This window comes from Mandrillus leucophaeus, unplaced genomic scaffold (assembly GCF_000951045.1).
Source record: "Mandrillus leucophaeus isolate KB7577 unplaced genomic scaffold, Mleu.le_1.0 Scaffold214, whole genome shotgun sequence".
Classification (NCBI taxonomy): Eukaryota; Metazoa; Chordata; class Mammalia; order Primates; family Cercopithecidae; genus Mandrillus; species Mandrillus leucophaeus.
The window spans coordinates 1,903,759-1,921,505 of NW_012102188.1; the positions used below are offsets into that span (position 1 = coordinate 1,903,759).

The 17,747-nt window shown below is 36.8% G+C and overlaps 1 protein-coding gene across 3 annotated transcripts in view; it reads right to left on the reverse strand.

The window, feature by feature from the left end:
- Window positions 1-17,747, reverse strand: part of BUB1 (BUB1 mitotic checkpoint serine/threonine kinase) — a 51,031-nt gene that overhangs the window by 15,897 nt on the left and 17,387 nt on the right. For all 3 annotated transcript variants that reach the window (XM_011980530.1, XM_011980528.1, XM_011980529.1), the window contains 9 exons: window positions 17,191-17,249; window positions 15,816-15,944; window positions 15,612-15,722; window positions 14,754-14,853; window positions 13,749-13,830; window positions 12,440-12,617; window positions 9,832-9,919; window positions 4,400-4,638; window positions 3,103-3,246 (listed from right to left, as the gene is read on the reverse strand). In XM_011980530.1, the coding sequence (XP_011835920.1) occupies window positions 3,103-3,246; window positions 4,400-4,638; window positions 9,832-9,919; window positions 12,440-12,617; window positions 13,749-13,830; window positions 14,754-14,853; window positions 15,612-15,722; window positions 15,816-15,944; window positions 17,191-17,249 (1,130 nt within the window). The remainder of the gene's footprint in view (window positions 1-3,102; window positions 3,247-4,399; window positions 4,639-9,831; window positions 9,920-12,439; window positions 12,618-13,748; window positions 13,831-14,753; window positions 14,854-15,611; window positions 15,723-15,815; window positions 15,945-17,190; window positions 17,250-17,747) is intronic.

Below are 17,747 nucleotides of genomic sequence, written 5' to 3' on the forward strand. Positions count from 1 at the left end.
AAAAAAAAAAAAAAAAAGAGCTGCATGTTGTGGTGCATGACTGTAGTCCTAACTACTCAGGAAGCTGGGGCCAAAGGACTGCTTGAATCCAGGAGTTTGAGGTTGCAGTGAGCCAAGATTGCGCTACTGCACTCCAGTCTGGATGACAGAGTGATACCCTGTTTCAACAAAGAAAGAAAAGAAAAGAAGGGGAGGGGAGGAGAGCAGAGGGGAGGGGAGGGGAGGGACAGGGAGGGATGAGAAGGGGCAGATAAAGCAGGCAGGAAATCAGCAGTAAAAACATAGTTGAACTGAATAGTAGCATCAATCAATTGGATCTAATTGACATTTATGGAATACTTCATCTAATAACAGCGGAATATACATTCTTCTCAAGCTCACATGGAATATTCACCAAAATAGACAACATTCTGGGCCATAAAACACATTTTGCCAAATTTAAAAGAACAGAAATCATACACAGTATGAAAGATAGTTGTAAAGTCCCCCAAATACTTGGAGATTAACCATAATTCTGAATACCACATTGGTCAAAGAAGTCTCAAGAGATATTTAAAAATATTTTGAACCAAATGAAAATGCAAATACAATTTACCAAAATTTGTGGGATGCAGTAAAGGAAAATTTGTAGCACTAAATACATATATTAGAAAAGAAGATCTAAAAATCAATGAGATTCTACCTTAAGAAACTAGAAAAAAGAGCAAATTAAAACTAAAGTAAGCAGAATAAAAGAAATAAAACATTACAGTAGAAATCAACAGTGGAATGCCATATCCACAAATGAGAACTGAGATGAAATGAACAAATTCCTTGAAAGACGCAATCTACCAAAGCTCACAAAAGAGACACAGATAATCTGAACAGTCCTATGGTTGTTAAAGAAAAGGAATCAGTAACTGATAACCTTCCAAAACGGGAAGCACTAGGCTCAGATGGGTTCACTAGTGAATTCTATCAAACATTTGAGGAAGAAATTGTATCAATTCTCAACAATCTCTTGCAGATGAAAGCAGCAGAGGGAATACTCCTATCTCATTCTAAGGGGCTCTAAGGGGCCAGCATTTCCCTGACACCAAGACCAGATAAAGATCTTACAAGAAAGGAATACTATAGACCAGTACCTCTCATGAACACGGATACAAACATCTTCAGCAAAATATTAGTAAATCCAATCCAACAATGTATAAAAAGAATTGTAAGTAAATCCAATCCAACAACACATAAAAAGAATTATACACTATGACAGCCAAGTGCAATTTATCCCAGGTATACAAGGCTAGTTCAACACTTAATTAATTAGTTAATTTCAATTAATGAAATCCATCACATCAACAAAGAAGAATCATATAATCATATCAATAAATGCAGAAAATATTGAAAGGAGCACAAAAATAAAATCCAACACCCACTTATGATTAAAAAAAAAAAAAAAAACCCTCTCAGCAAACTAGGAATAGATACTTTCTGACAAAGAACATGTACCAAAAACCTGCAGCTAAAATCATATTTATAGGTAATAAACTATGTAGATGCTTTCGCCCTAAGATCAGGAACAAGGCAACAATAAGAAACAACCAACCAATTAGAAAATGGACGAAAGATCTGGATAGACATCTCACTGAAGAAGATATACTGATGGCAAATAAGCATATGAAAAAATATTCAACACCGTATGTCTTCAGGGAATTGAAACTTGTAACAAGATTGAGATATCACTATTCACCTATCAGAATGTCTAAAACCCAAAATGCTGACAACCACCTAATGAGGGCAAGACTGGGGAACAGGAGCTCTCATTCACTGTTGGTGGGAATGCTAAATGGTACAGCCATCTTGGAAGTTTCTTACAAAAGTAAACATACGCTCATCATATAACCCTGCAATTACACTCCTTCGTATTTACCCAACTTATGAGTTGAAAACTTATGTCCACACAAAAACTTGCATACTGATGTTTACAGCAACTTTATTCATAATTGCCAAAACGTGGAAGTAACCAAGATCTCTTTCATTAGGTGAGCGGAAAGGTTTAACTGTGTGGTATGTTCATGCAATGAACATTATTCAGTGATTTAAAAAAAAAAAGCTATCGGATCACGAAATGACACAGGGGAACCTTAAATGCATATTACTAAGTAAAAGATGCCAACTGAAAAGGGTACATACTATATGACTCCAACTATATGACATTATGGAAAAGGCAAAACTACACAGACAGCAAAACAATCAGTGATTGCCAGGGGTTGGGGGACAAGGAGGAAGGGATGAATAGGTGAGACACAGGGGATTTTTAGGGTGAGGAAACGATTCTGTGTGATACTGTAATGATGGATACATGTCATTGTACTGCATTCGTCAAACCCCACAGAATATACAACCCAAAGAGTGAACCCTAATGTAAACTAGCACTTTAGTTAATAATGCATCAACATTGGCTTAATTTTAACAAATGTACCACACTCATGCAAGATGTTAATAACAGGAAAATCTGTGTGTGTATATGGGGAAGTAGGAATATGTACTTTATGCTGGATTTTTCTGTAAGCTTAAAATTTCTCTTAAAGTCTATTCATTAAAAAATTTTAAATTTTTTAATATTGTGAATATTGTGAAGTCTTTCTGTCATTGTTTCCCACTCCCACCTACAGCTAACCATTTTAATTGTGGCATATAATACATATGGCTCTGCCCTTTTCATTTAACAGTATGGTATGTTTTGGAACTCATTCCCTATCAGTACAGAGTAAGCTTTCTTGTTGTGTTGCCAATATTACTATAGTATTTTACTACAGAAGTATATAATAATATCTATGGGAAATCCTTAAAAGTGGATAGCTGGGTTTAAAAGTACATGCATTTTTAATTTTAATAGATATTGGCAAATTGCCCTCTATGAGCTGTAGGAGTTATAGTTCCAACAGCAAGCACAATCCTACAATCATGGCTTAACAAAATATTCAGTTTAGTATTACAGATACAACTCCCTACTGGAGGTAGGGGGGCAAATAGGAGAATCTCACACACATACAAACACAAGTTACCATCAACTTCTCATAGACAAACAAGAATTTAAAATTATATTATCCAAATAATTCTTACCCAATTGAAATTCAGTCTTGGGTTTGATGGCTGGAAGTTTACATTGCCATTCAAAAGTATTTGGATAGGAACTCACTGGTTTAGAAAGCCCAGATAAAAGTTTGAAAATCAGCTTATCATCCCATGGGTTCCCAACAATGAAGTCTTAAAGGAATGAGAACAAAAAAAAAAAAAGGAACATGAATTGAGAACTCAAGAACTTTATCAAATAAATTGTAGACAAAGTGAGTAGAGATATTTACTAAATAAGCTTTCAAAGCCTTATACTTTTAAGAGCATTGATTCAAAATTAAAAAGAACTATTTTTAAAAATCAAAATTGGTAACTCTGCAGTTTATTATTTGCCATTTTATATCTACAAGTTTGGATCAATATTCAGTTGTGACAAAGGGAATCAACTCTAGGTACATTTTCTCCACTCAACTGAATGGCTAGATTCTATCTTTAACACAATTGGGGATACATGTCTTAAGGGCAGATGTGGACATTAGTTAATTCTAATGTGCTCAGATAAACACATATTATTTCATCGCTTTTCCACTTACATCCACAAAACTTATACTACCTATCTGCAATTTGCATATATGAGATATACTTTGGGTCCACAAAAGAGAAATAATTTCTAAAAGTAAGAAAAAGCTTTCTCTCCAACCTGCAGTGTTACAAAAAATTATATTAATGGCAGTTATCAAATACTAATCCAACATGGTTAACACTCACTCAGTGCTAAGCACATGCAGAACACTGTTCTCAGTACTTTAATTTAACTGGTTCTTACAATAAGCCTCTAAGGTAGGTACTAGCATCAGCTCAACTCTACAGAAAAGAGGGATACGGAAATTTGAAATGGGCTCGGTCAAGATCACGTGACTACTTAAGTGAGGGAGCTAGAACATAGTCAGTCCATCTCCAGACTCTGTGCTCTTAACCACTATGCCAGACTGTTTATGTGTAACATGGTGAGGGGGAGGGGGTTCTCTTTAACCTTGAGCCTCAGTTTACTTTTCTGTAAAATGTAAAATATAATAGTATTAGATTAAATGCCTTGCACATAGCAGGCTGTCAAATTCTAATTCCCTCTTCTAACAGTAGTTATTTTGATACCTTCTAAAATTAAAATAGATTGATTTGCCCTTCAAGTATGCTACTGTTACTCCATTGTGATGCATTATGCAAGTTTTGTCTGAACTCAATGACTCAATGACATTCAAATCCCACTGTGGGTTTCTTTGATGCGACAGCTTTCCCCACGCTACTGTCCTGATTCAAGGGCATAACAAAGAGTGAGTGTTCGTACTTGGAGCATCAGCATTCCCAAGTGAACTCATCTGCATCCGTTCTGCTTGGAGCCCAGCCATAGCATCTGGTGGATCTTCTGCAGTGGCAGCATCAGTGTCTGTGAGTCCGCAAGCCTCAACGCCCAACTCTGCCTCACAGGTAGGTACCCCACCTGCAGCAGACTGGCTCAGACGGAGTAACGATGCTGAATACATGTGAGACGAGAAGGCCTGTTCTGGGCTTTTCTCTTGAATTGGACTGGACGTGTGAAAGGAATAAAGAAACCAAAACACCGCATGATTAGAAATCTGTTGGATTCAGTCACATAAAAGTCCCTTCTCATTCTAGAAATGACATTTCACAATAGCTTCACAGACTAAAAGTTGATTAAAGCATTTTTAGACAAATCTATGAAAATATACAGCTAGTACAATATGAACAGAATTAATAAAATCAAGATATGGTTGTATTAAATAGGCGAGGTAATACATGGGATATTCTTTAGTAGGAAATTTAGTAGGAGTGGGTTTATTTCTCCAAGCTGCATCTATGCGACACTACTATCATCAAGACTGAATATTTAAGTTTATTCCAAAAATGGCTCCTTTTATAACACTGAAACAAACAGAAAATGTCAATCACAATACAACACTCTAGTACACTTCCATATATACAGTCACGTGCTGATAATAACAATTCAGAGAACAGCATGTGCAATGGTGGCCCCATAGGATCATCATGGAGCTGAAAATCTCTGGTCTCCTGGTGATGTCTGATGATCCTGACCCTAGGTGTGTAGGTCTCAGCTAATGTGTATGTTTGTGTAGTCGTTTTTAACAAAAAAAGTTTAAAAAGTGAAAAAAAATATTTTTTTAAATGCTTATAGAATGATATAAAGAAAAAATATTTTTGTATAGCTGTACAATGTGTTTGTTTTTTAAGCTAAGTGTTATCACTAAAGTAAAAAAGATACAAGTTTTTAAGTTTTTAAAGTAAAAAAGGCACAGTAAGCTAAGGCTAATTTATTACTGAAGAAAAAGTTTTTTTTTTACATAAATTTAGTGTAGCCTAACTATAGTGTTTCTAAAGTCTACAGCAGTATACAGTAATGTCCTAGTCCCTCACGTTCACTCACCACTCACTCACTCACTGACTCACCCAGAGCAACTTCAGTCCCGCAAGCTCCATTTATGGGAAGCGCCCTATACAGAACACCATTTTTATCTTTTACATGGTATTTTTACTGTATCTTCTCTATGTTTACATTCACAAATTCTTATGCCACTCAGTATTCAATACAGTAACATGCTGTACATGTTTGTAGCCTACAAGCCACAGGTTATACCTTATAGCCCAGGTGTGTAGTAAACTAATCAAACCATCTAAGTTCATGTAAGTACACTCTGATATTCACACAACAATGAAATTGCCTAAGGACGCATTTCTCAGAATGTATCCCAGTTGTTAAGCAACTGCATGACTGTATATGGATGTATATGTATACACATATCCATACGTGTACACATGCACACACACACACACAGTATACAGTTGATCCTTATTATTCATGGATTTCATATTTGTGAATTCACCTGCATGCTAAAATTTATTTGTAAACTTCAAATCAATACAGTGATTTTTCAGTCATTTACATATATGCAGAGCGGTGAAAAATTGAGCCACCTAACATACATGTTCTCAGCTAAGGTTGAACAAGGTGTCACTCAGCCTTCCTGTTCCAGCTCTCATACTGTAAACAAGCATCCTTTTCGAGCTATACTTAGTGCCACAATTTTTGTGTCTTTGTGCTTTTTCTTGATGATTTTGGTATTGAAAATGGTCCCAAAGTATAGTGCTGAAGTGCTCTCTAATGTTCTAAGCACTAGAAACCTGTGAAAATGTGTGTATTAGACAAGCTTTATTTAGATGTAAGTCAGTGTCGCTGGACATGAATTCAATGTTAATGAATTGACAATATATAATAAATAAGGTGTTTTTCAACAAAATGTTGTTATCAGAGGCTTGCAGAATGCTGTCTGTATTCCCTTTAAGAATATTCAGTATTCACTAATTCAGTGTTTGTGTGAACAAACTCTATAGTGTGGTGACTCTATAGAATTACAGTGAATAATGAGAACTGACTGCACATATATCTACACACACACACACCCAAATATCTACCTAAACATACTGAAGTATGTATTTTTATACAAATAAATTTAGACATGCAATTTCATACACTGCTATTTTCACTTGTCACATTTTCCTGTTGTAAACTTTTTTCAACTATACTTTTTTTGTAATAATCTTAGGTATAAAGAAATGTTGCAAAGATAATAGAGAATTCCTGTGTACCCCTCACTCAATTTCTGCCAAGATTATCATTTCCTATTACAATGGTACCTTTGTCAAAACTAATAAACCAACATTTGCTCTGTTACTATTAACTAAACTGTAGACATCATTCGATTTCACCACTCTTTTCACTAAGGAACTTCTGCTTCAGGATCTAGTCCTGGGTACCATGTTGCATTTAGTTGTTATGTCTCTTTACTCTTCTTTCATCTGTGACAGTTTCTTAGTCTTTCCTAGTTTCCCAAGACCTTGACAGTTTTGAGGAGTACTGGCCAGGTATGCTGTAGAATGTCCTTCAACTTGGGTTTCTCTGATGTTTCCTCATCAAGCACTGGCCTGATATATCAAGTGCTTAGGTTCACTGTTGTATGTATATTCACGGAGAGTACCTTCTGACTTAAAGTTACTAGTCCATAAAATCTGTATCAGCCTTTAAGGCTAAAATCAGGTATTCTATTACAGCCTAAAAGGCGCAGTTAGAATGGAAATGGTAAGCAATGTTAGAATGGAAATGACGAGAATGACAGAACCAAATAAACCCTCACAATACCTGAATTTTCTATCCTTTGGAGGCACCACCATGTTTTCTTCACAAGAATCCAAAGTCACATGGGTGCACTGTTTTGCTATCACATTTTCTGAAAGATTCAAAAATTAGAGTCAGATATGTTAGATGCACATGCGTGCACAACACACACCATTTGATATGGTTACAAAGTCTAGGATTTCTTTTGACACTGACTTGCATTATGATTTCAAAATAGTGTTCCGTTGTAAAACGTATAATAAGATTCAAAAAACGGGAGGAAAAAAATCACTTTAAAAAATCCACTATTGGCCAGGCACAGTGGCTCATGCCTATATCCAGTGCTTTGTGAGGCTGAGGTGGGAGGATCACTTGACTTGAGGCCAGTAGTTTGAGGCAAGGCTGAGCAACATAGCGAGACCTCTCTGGTCTCCTGGTGATGTCTGATGATCCTGACCCTGTGTAGGTCTAGGCTAATGTGTGTGTTTATGTCTTCGTTTTTAACAAAAAAAGTTTAAAAAGTGAAAAAAAATATTTTTTAAATGCTTATAGAATGATATAAAGAAAAAATATTTTTGTATAGCTGTACAATGTGTTTGTTTTTTAAGCTAAGTGTTATCACTAAAGTAAAAAAGATACAAGTTTTTAAGTTTTTAAAGTAAAAAAGGCACAGTAAGCTAAGGCTAATTTATTACTGAAGAAAAAGTTTTTTTTTACATAAATTTAGTGTAGCCTAACTATAGTGTTTCTAAAGTCTACAGCAGTATACAGTAATGTCCTAGTCCCTCACGTTCACTCACCACTGACTCACTCACTGACTCACCCAGAGCAACTTCAGTCCTGCAAGCTCCATTTATGGGAAGCGCCCTATACAGAACACCATTTTTATCTTTTACATGGTATTTTTACTGTATCTTCTCTATGTTTACATTCACAAATTCTTATGCCACTCAGTATTCAATACAGTAACATGCTGTACATGTTTGTAGCCTACAAGCCACAGGTTATACCTTATAGCCCAGGTGTGTAGTAAACTAATCAAACCATCTAAGTTCATGTAAGTACACTCTGATATTCACACAACAATGAAATTGCCTAAGGACGCATTTCTCAGAATGTATCCCAGTTGTTAAGCAACTGCATGACTGTATATGGATGTATATGTATACACATATCCATACGTGTACACATGCACACACACACACACAGTATACAGTTGATCCTTATTATTCATGGATTTCATATTTGTGAATTCACCTGCATGCTAAAATTTATTTGTAAACTTCAAATCAATACAGTGATTTTTCAGTCATTTACATATATGCAGAGCGGTGAAAAATTGAGCCACCTAACATACATGTTCTCAGCTAAGGTTGAACAAGGTGTCACTCAGCCTTCCTGTTCCAGCTCTCATACTGTAAACAAGCATCCTTTTCGAGCTATACTTAGTGCCACAATTTTTGTGTCTTTGTGCTTTTTCTTGATGATTTTGGTATTGAAAATGGTCCCAAAGTATAGTGCTGAAGTGCTCTCTAATGTTCTAAGCACTAGAAACCTGTGAAAATGTGTGTATTAGACAAGCTTTATTTAGATGTAAGTCAGTGTCGCTGGACATGAATTCAATGTTAATGAATTGACAATATATAATAAATAAGGTGTTTTTCAACAAAATGTTGTTATCAGAGGCTTGCAGAATGCTGTCTGTATTCCCTTTAAGAATATTCAGTATTCACTAATTCAGTGTTTGTGTGAACAAACTCTATAGTGTGGTGACTCTATAGAATTACAGTGAATAATGAGAACTGACTGCACATATATCTACACACACACACACCCAAATATCTACCTAAACATACTGAAGTATGTATTTTTATACAAATAAATTTAGACATGCAATTTCATACACTGCTATTTTCACTTGTCACATTTTCCTGTTGTAAACTTTTTTCAACTATACTTTTTTTGTAATAATCTTAGGTATAAAGAAATGTTGCAAAGATAATAGAGAATTCCTGTGTACCCCTCACTCAATTTCTGCCAAGATTATCATTTCCTATTACAATGGTACCTTTGTCAAAACTAATAAACCAACATTTGCTCTGTTACTATTAACTAAACTGTAGACATCATTCGATTTCACCACTCTTTTCACTAAGGAACTTCTGCTTCAGGATCTAGTCCTGGGTACCATGTTGCATTTAGTTGTTATGTCTCTTTACTCTTCTTTCATCTGTGACAGTTTCTTAGTCTTTCCTAGTTTCCCAAGACCTTGACAGTTTTGAGGAGTACTGGCCAGGTATGCTGTAGAATGTCCTTCAACTTGGGTTTCTCTGATGTTTCCTCATCAAGCACTGGCCTGATATATCAAGTGCTTAGGTTCACTGTTGTATGTATATTCACGGAGAGTACCTTCTGACTTAAAGTTACTAGTCCATAAAATCTGTATCAGCCTTTAAGGCTAAAATCAGGTATTCTATTACAGCCTAAAAGGCGCAGTTAGAATGGAAATGGTAAGCAATGTTAGAATGGAAATGACGAGAATGACAGAACCAAATAAACCCTCACAATACCTGAATTTTCTATCCTTTGGAGGCACCACCATGTTTTCTTCACAAGAATCCAAAGTCACATGGGTGCACTGTTTTGCTATCACATTTTCTGAAAGATTCAAAAATTAGAGTCAGATATGTTAGATGCACATGCGTGCACAACACACACCATTTGATATGGTTACAAAGTCTAGGATTTCTTTTGACACTGACTTGCATTATGATTTCAAAATAGTGTTCCGTTGTAAAACGTATAATAAGATTCAAAAAACGGGAGGAAAAAAATCACTTTAAAAAATCCACTATTGGCCAGGCACAGTGGCTCATGCCTATATCCAGTGCTTTGTGAGGCTGAGGTGGGAGGATCACTTGACTTGAGGCCAGTAGTTTGAGGCAAGGCTGAGCAACATAGCGAGACCCTATCCCTAAAATAACTTTTTAAAATTAACTAGATGTTGTGGTAGGAGCCTGTAGCCCTAGCTACTCAAGAGGCTGAGGTGGGAGGATCACTTGAGCCCAGGAGTTTGAGGCTGCACTGCACTCAGCCTGGGCAACATAGCAAGACCATATCTCTTAAAAACAAGCAAACAAATAAAATCTACTACTAATATATGTAAGCATTTCAACTCTACATCTAATCCCTAACAATCCTTCAAGAAAAAAGGGGTTGAGAGAGTGGCAAGTCCATTGTGGGCAGGATGACCAGACCATGGGAAGTTACTGGTATGGATGGCAGGGCTACACCCAGCTTCAGGAGAACTTGGAGACAAGAACATGGACAGTAAAAGGCTACAATGTTTCTGAAGGGCAGAGATTTTGTGTCTTTCACTTTAACATGTTGTAGTCAATTAGTTGATTGAGTAAATTAGCATTTAATTTATTGAAACGATTTTGTGTTTAAATTAGAAAGCAACCTGGCAATATTTATTACTCCCTATAATTAAAAAAAAAAATCTATCTATAGATAGATAAACTAGGTAGGGCAGAAATACAGAATAAACTTCTACCAAGTGATTATAATACTGTACACAGCCAAGTATATTGGATTACATTTTATCAGATATTCCTGCACTGAACAGGTGTTATTACTTTTTAGCACTAGAACATTAGTTTCTGTTTATAGAGCCAAAGTGGCAAATACTCTAAGAATAGCCAATATTGACTTTTTGAAAGATTCTTTAGACTCATTAAACTACCTTTCCTGGATGGAAAAGGCTTTAATCTTTTTTTCTTTTTTTCTTTTTTTTTAAATTAAAGGCAAGCTTGTGATGGTGCTTGGCATTTGTCAAAGTTTCAACTGACCTCTCCTTTAAGATTCAGAAAAGAAACGTATTATATTGGATTAACACTCTAAGAAATCCTTGGTCAAAAATGTTTAGGTCTATAGGCTCAGAACCCACATTAAAATATGCTTCCATCCAGTGAAGTGAAATTCTTTGGCAGTTCTTCTATTATTGCTTTGGTAAAAAATTGCTATATTTTAAAAGTGTGGGCTGGGCGCGGTGCCTCAAGCCTGTAATCCCAGCACTTTGGGAGGCCGAGACAGGTGGATCACAAGGTCAGGAGATCGAGACCATCCTGGTGAACACGGTGAAACCCCGTCTCTACTAAAAAAAACCAAAAAACTAGCCGGGCGAGGGGGCGGGCGCCTGTAGTCCCAGCTACTCGGGAGGCTGAGGCAGGAGAATGGCGTGAACCCGGGAGGCAGAGCTTGCAGTGAGCTGAGATCCGGCCACTGCACTCCAGCCTGGGCGACAGAGCGAGACTCTGTCTCAAATAAAAAAAGTGTGAGCAATGATACAGTCAGTCCTCTGTATCCACAGGTTCCATATCCACAGGTTCTGCAGGGTCAACTATGGAACTTGAGCATCCACCTGGATTTTGGTATCTGCAGGGGTTCCTGGAACCAATCCTCTGGATGATGAGACTATCTAGTTTGTAGGTTGGTACTTAATAAATAGTTAACAATTATCTGTGCTCAATGACAATGTCATATATTAGGATTCAATTCAGATATATGATGAACTTTTAAATATATAGGGTGATAGATTTGAAACAGGGTAGAAATAAGGACTACTTGTGAGTTTTATCATTACTTTCTTAAAGTCAGATCACTAAAAGTAAAAAAAATAAGACTTTCTGACTATCATACTTGGCTATATGTCTAATAAAGTTGACATATATGTGTGTAGACACACATCTAGGACTAAAATTGGCTGTTACTCTTATTAAATTAGAAAATATAAATGTTCATTATTTTTAGCATTCAAATAATTTAATCTGTCTGTAGTGGCTGTTTTGTTTGCTATGAAACAAAATAAACATGTTCTATCCACACAAATGGGTTGGACCTTATTTCCTTTAAATGTTTCTATAGATTTTCTCCCATTCTACCTATAATGTAAGCTATTATATTTTAAAAATACGTAGACTTTAGGAAGACAATATGCCAAAGGAAAAAAAACCTATGAGCAAAAATACAATGAACAGATTTTAAGTTTCTTCTTTATGATTCTCAAGTTCCCATGTGGAATTTTCATGAAGAAAACTATAAGAATCAAACTTCATGAAGAAAACGGAAAGAATCAAAGTTGGCAGAAGACAAACACTAAAATAGTGTAACACACACCTTTATCTTCTAAAATCTGCAGTGACTCCACTGGAAGCTTGTGGAATGGTGTAGACGCAAGTTGTGCAGCAGATGTGAAGTCTCCTGGGCTCTTAGGACTGGGTGCCAGGGTTTTGTTGCAGCGAATACCCCATACGGTTGAATCATCCAAAAACTCTTCAGCATGAGGCACTTCCTCCTATAACAGAAGATGAAATGAAAAAAAAAGCAGCAATCTCCCTCTTTTGTCCCTGAAACCTTACTCATTAACACTTTACGATCCAAAGAAATAGGAATTAAAGAAGAAACAGATGTCAACCCCTGGCTAACACAGCCCACAATATCATGGTTCAGTTCTTTTCCCCAGAACTGGAAAATCAGTGGAGTTACAATACAGCAAGAGCCACATTTTTGTTTTCAAATTTTATATATATTTTTTAATTTGAAAAAGTTGTCGTTTACAGAAGAGTTACAAAGATAGCACAGAATTTCCACATACCCTCCTCACCAAGCTTCCTCTAATGTCAACTTCTTATAGAACCATGGCACATTTGTAAAAATGAAATAGTACTATTAACTGTAGAGTATTTGGATGTCACCTTTTTTTCCCACTAATGTGCCTCTTCTGTTCAGGGATGCAATCCAGGATCCCATGTCACCTTTAGTTGTCAAGTGTTCTTAGCCTCCTTGAGTCTGAGTCTGTCATTGTCTATTGGTCTTTCCTAGTCTTTCTTGTACTGACACTTTTGAACACTAGTCAGAAACTGTGTAGAATGTCCCTACACAGTTTGGGCTTATTTGATGTCTTCTCATGATTAGACTGTGGTTACAGATTTTGGGGAAGGATATCAGAGGTGAAGTGTTCTTCTCATTACATCATATTAGGGGATATCTGCTGTCAACATGACTGATTCCTGCCAACATGACCAAATCACATGGTTAGGCAGAATCTGCCATGTTTCCCTACTGTAATCTAATTTTCCCTTTCCCTTTCCCTTTCCTTTTTGTCTGAAGCAAGTCACCAAATCTAGGCACACTCAAATGGAGATGAATTAAACTGGAGGAAAAAATTCAAAGAATATGTGCATAAATGTGAAACCGCCATAGTAATTAATATTAATAAATAACTTTGGTAGGACACTTGGAAAATACCCTATTTCTTCTTGAATAATTATTACATAATGTCCTAAAAGAAACATATTCTTCCTATGTTTCATATTTTTCAGCACAGTTTCCCATACACAATATCCTCTGACCGGCATAATCATTTGGTAGAATAAAGTGGATGGGGTTGTAGGACCCATTTCATAGATAAAACAGGTTTGCTTACCTTTGGTTTTGAAGGAAGTCTGCTGACAGAGCGTTCTCCAAAGGTCCTGGCTCCTGTGGGTTTATTTTTAGGCTGTGGTAATCTAGGGAAAGATTTGCTAAATTATAAATAGTAAAATATGCTAAGGAAATAAATGGTATCACTTGACCATTAGAAAAGTTCTCTACTTATCCTATTTAATGAGTTAATATTTATATAGATATTCCTTGCTTTTATAGCAGTTCTAGCAAAACTGAGTGTAACTGAATTAACTTGACTTATAAAAGTAGACCTATAATGATAGGTCTTAAGTGAGGGTGGAAAATACAGAAATTTCTGTCATATAACTTTTAGAAGCCAAAAATGAATTAAGGCCATGGCCAGTGGAAAGTCATGGATGCCAACGTATTTTTTTAATTTTCAGCACTTGTCTAGCTATGGAATTCCTCTCTGAGAGCTAGCCATGCCCTTTCTCCTTTCTACCTCACTATGAATTTCTTAAATACCATAAAACCTTTAGTTCACACTGACGCCTCTCTTTCCATGGTTCAAACTATTAACAATGAGAATTCCTGGAGTGACCCCTCTCTACCCCGAGGTAAAAGCTCTCTAATGTAATATCCCTTAGCCTTAAAACACATTCTCTGCAGCAATACCCAGTATAAGCCACTTCCTTGTCTACTTTATCAGTGCTGCAAATATAAACAGAGCATGTATGGATACCTGTACTGGTGAATTCATTTACACCTAATATGATTTCAAGTCCACAGAAACTTCAGTTCTCTGCTAGTTCATCACTGTTTTCCTTTTTCAACACATGCTTTGGCTATGGGAGGCCTGCTCTCTTGGAACTCCTGCAGTACTGTAGATCTGGAGAACTTTGGCAACACCCCCCCTGGTCGTGTGGTCAAAAGGCTCATTTGACCATGTGATTAGCAGTTCACATTCTCTCCTCACCACCCCACCACCTCTGGTCCCAGAGAAAACTCTGCTGCAACCCATTAACTAGATGGTATTTTTTTTTACCCATAATTTTCTTTGTTTCCATCTTCAAACACATGAAAAGCAGACGACAAAGAAGAGATAATCTTATTGACTCCCCAAGCCCCAGACGATCTTACATTTTCTGCAATATAATAAAAAATAGCATCTAATTATTGTACTAGGAAAAAACATCCTTTATGTTAAACTTCAACTACAAATAAGAAAAAGGAGTAACAGCTGACAGAAAATAACTAATATCAGCTTTTCAAATACTAGGCAATAAAGCACTATAGTGAGATGAAGTGACTTAAGTATGGTAACAGGGTTTTGTACTCAAGTCCCAGTCAGGAGTCCCTGCTACATATCAGCAAGGTGTTAATCATTCTACTAAATCCCTACTATTGTCACCTGACTCACTCAATAAAAGCTCTCAGGGTTTTGTTCTCCATTTCCTTCAAGAAAGAATTAACCTCTGAGTTTTACATTTCAAGTCCTCCTAAGTCTAATTGGCTCCTACTTATCTTTATCATGATCTCTGGCTTCTAGCATGAATCCCCTGACTCTAAACAAATGTGGGCTAGCTGCCAGCCTCCTCTAACACTCTGCCCCAGCCATTCCTCTACCAGTGAAGGCTCAAGTCACACCTTGAGTACTCAGCCCTTCTTACCCATGGGGGTTTTGTCCTTCTTTAGCACTATTCTTTTTTTTCCCTTTAATCAAGCAAATCTATCACACACATTGAGTACCTTGTCAAGAACGGTCTTATTTTTATTTCATGCATTCCCTGCCCTTATGTGACAAGCTAATCAAGGGCAGGGCCACCTCTCATATAATTCTTGACATTTTCTGTGATAACCACCTATAATGCTATGCACTTAGTAGCTTTTAAATAGTTATTACTTTGAAACTGGGCTTCAAATGCATCTTCATTTTGATCTAGAGATTGCCATTCATCTTTGTCATCAGAAATATCAGGAAGTGTAGGAGCTTGAAACATATTCATGATGAAACCTTAAAGAACAAAAAGAATAACTGTAAAAAGTTTGCAAAAGAGCTTTCATTAACTTGTCATCAGGTGCTACACACTCAAATAAAACAGTTTACCTAACGCTTCTTTTGTGTGCACGGTGGGTGATGGCTGCACTTTGGATGGCGTTGCCTGAACCATTCCCAGTGATGTGTTTGGAGTTGTGTGAAAAGAACTTGTGTTGGCAACCTTATGTGTTTCACACCCTAGCAAAGAAATGGAGACAAAATGTGGTATCAGTAGGCAAATCAGAGTAACTTAAAAGACACACAATTTAAGCAAGTTACAATTAAACCAGTTTGTCATCGTTAAAAATTATCACTAATGATTTCCAGTATCATAGTGTTTTCATATATTTCATTTTTATCTTTATAATAGTCCTATGAGGTAAATAAGGTGAAAATTATCCTTTTCCAGAAAAGGAAATGAAGGCTCAAAGAGATTGAGTGTTTGGTCTGGATTATACCAGATTAGCAACTTTGTCACAAATTATACCCTTAGTGCCACTGTGTCCTATCCCAAGTTCATTGTCACAATGTAAATCTTAAGACTGGCTTCCCATCTCATTCCACTGCAGTCAGGCATAGAATACAAGGCACTGCACAACCTGGGTCCTGTTTGATCAGGCCTCACCTTCCTCCTCTCCCTGCTTACCTCCCCACATTGGTCCCTTTGCTGTGCTTGGAATATATCAGAGATTTTCCTGCTTGAGAGTTTAACACTTAATATTCCCTCTGCCTGAAAAGGTTGCCCAAGCTAGTGGCATAGTAAGCTCCCTAACTTCAGCCCTTTACCCAAATATCACCTTCTCTGAAATTTCAACCCCACAACTCCAATAGTACATTTCTTTCCCCCTCTGTGTGCGTGGAGATTTTTTGTTCATGACTTCATCCCTAACTATGTATAACAGTGCCTGGCACCTACAGAGCAGGCTTAGTAAGTCTTGGTTCAGTTAATGAGCCTCCAGCTATTTCAAACAGCCCTGCTCCTCACCAAACTGTCCAGAAAAAAGATGTCCCAGTCACACAGGGGGGATGTGAAAGTCCAATCTGTGTGTCTTATTATTTATAAAACTTATCTTCTATGAAAATGCCTCCAACAAAGTAGTACCAAATAACAGTGTAACACTTCTAACTAAACTTTTGATAACCTTTCCTACCTAACATACTAAAGATGACTCTGTTTTGGATTAATTTCCTGAGAAATTTACTAGAAATGTATTCACAAACTACATTTCCAAAGAATGTTAAACTAAAAAGATGTGACTAACAAGTGGATTTCTACATTTATTTGAAATGGTTCACAGATAAATAACCTATACTCTAAGAACAGGAAATCTAACACTCAGGTTCATTAAGGCCTGACACCTTCATAAACCACAGTCATAAAACACACCTCTAAGTGATATAGAGGAATATGGACAGAAACACATTTATTATAATTAAACATTACCTTCTTTTATTTCTGCTCCACTCTGTGGCTTGAATTCATGAGTACTCTTATTCACACATCTGGAAGAGAAAACTCTTGAGACACACTAGAGAATAAAATGCTTGATCTAGGCTGGGCGCGGTGGCTCACGCCTGTAATCCCAGCACTTTGGGAGGCTGAGGCAGGCGGATCGCCTGAGGTCAGGAGTTTGAGACCAGCCTGGCCAATATGGTGAAACCCCTTCTCTACTAGAAATACAAAAAAATTAGCCAGGTGTGCTGGTAGGCACCTGTAATCCCAGCTACTTGGGAGGCTGAGGCAGGAGAAATCACTTGAACCTGGAAGGTAGGGTTGCAATGAGCCAAGATCGCACCATTGCACTCCAGCCTGGGCAACAAGAGAGAGACTCCATCTCAAAAAAAAAAAAAAAAAATGCTTGATCTATTAGAATTTTTAACTAACTCTCAAGAAATAATAGAAAGAAAAAAAAATCAGTCAATAATTACAAGCCTGTCAAAATACAGATGGAACCACTTAGGGTCTACAGTGTAAGTAAATAAAATGTTTTTTTTTGTCCT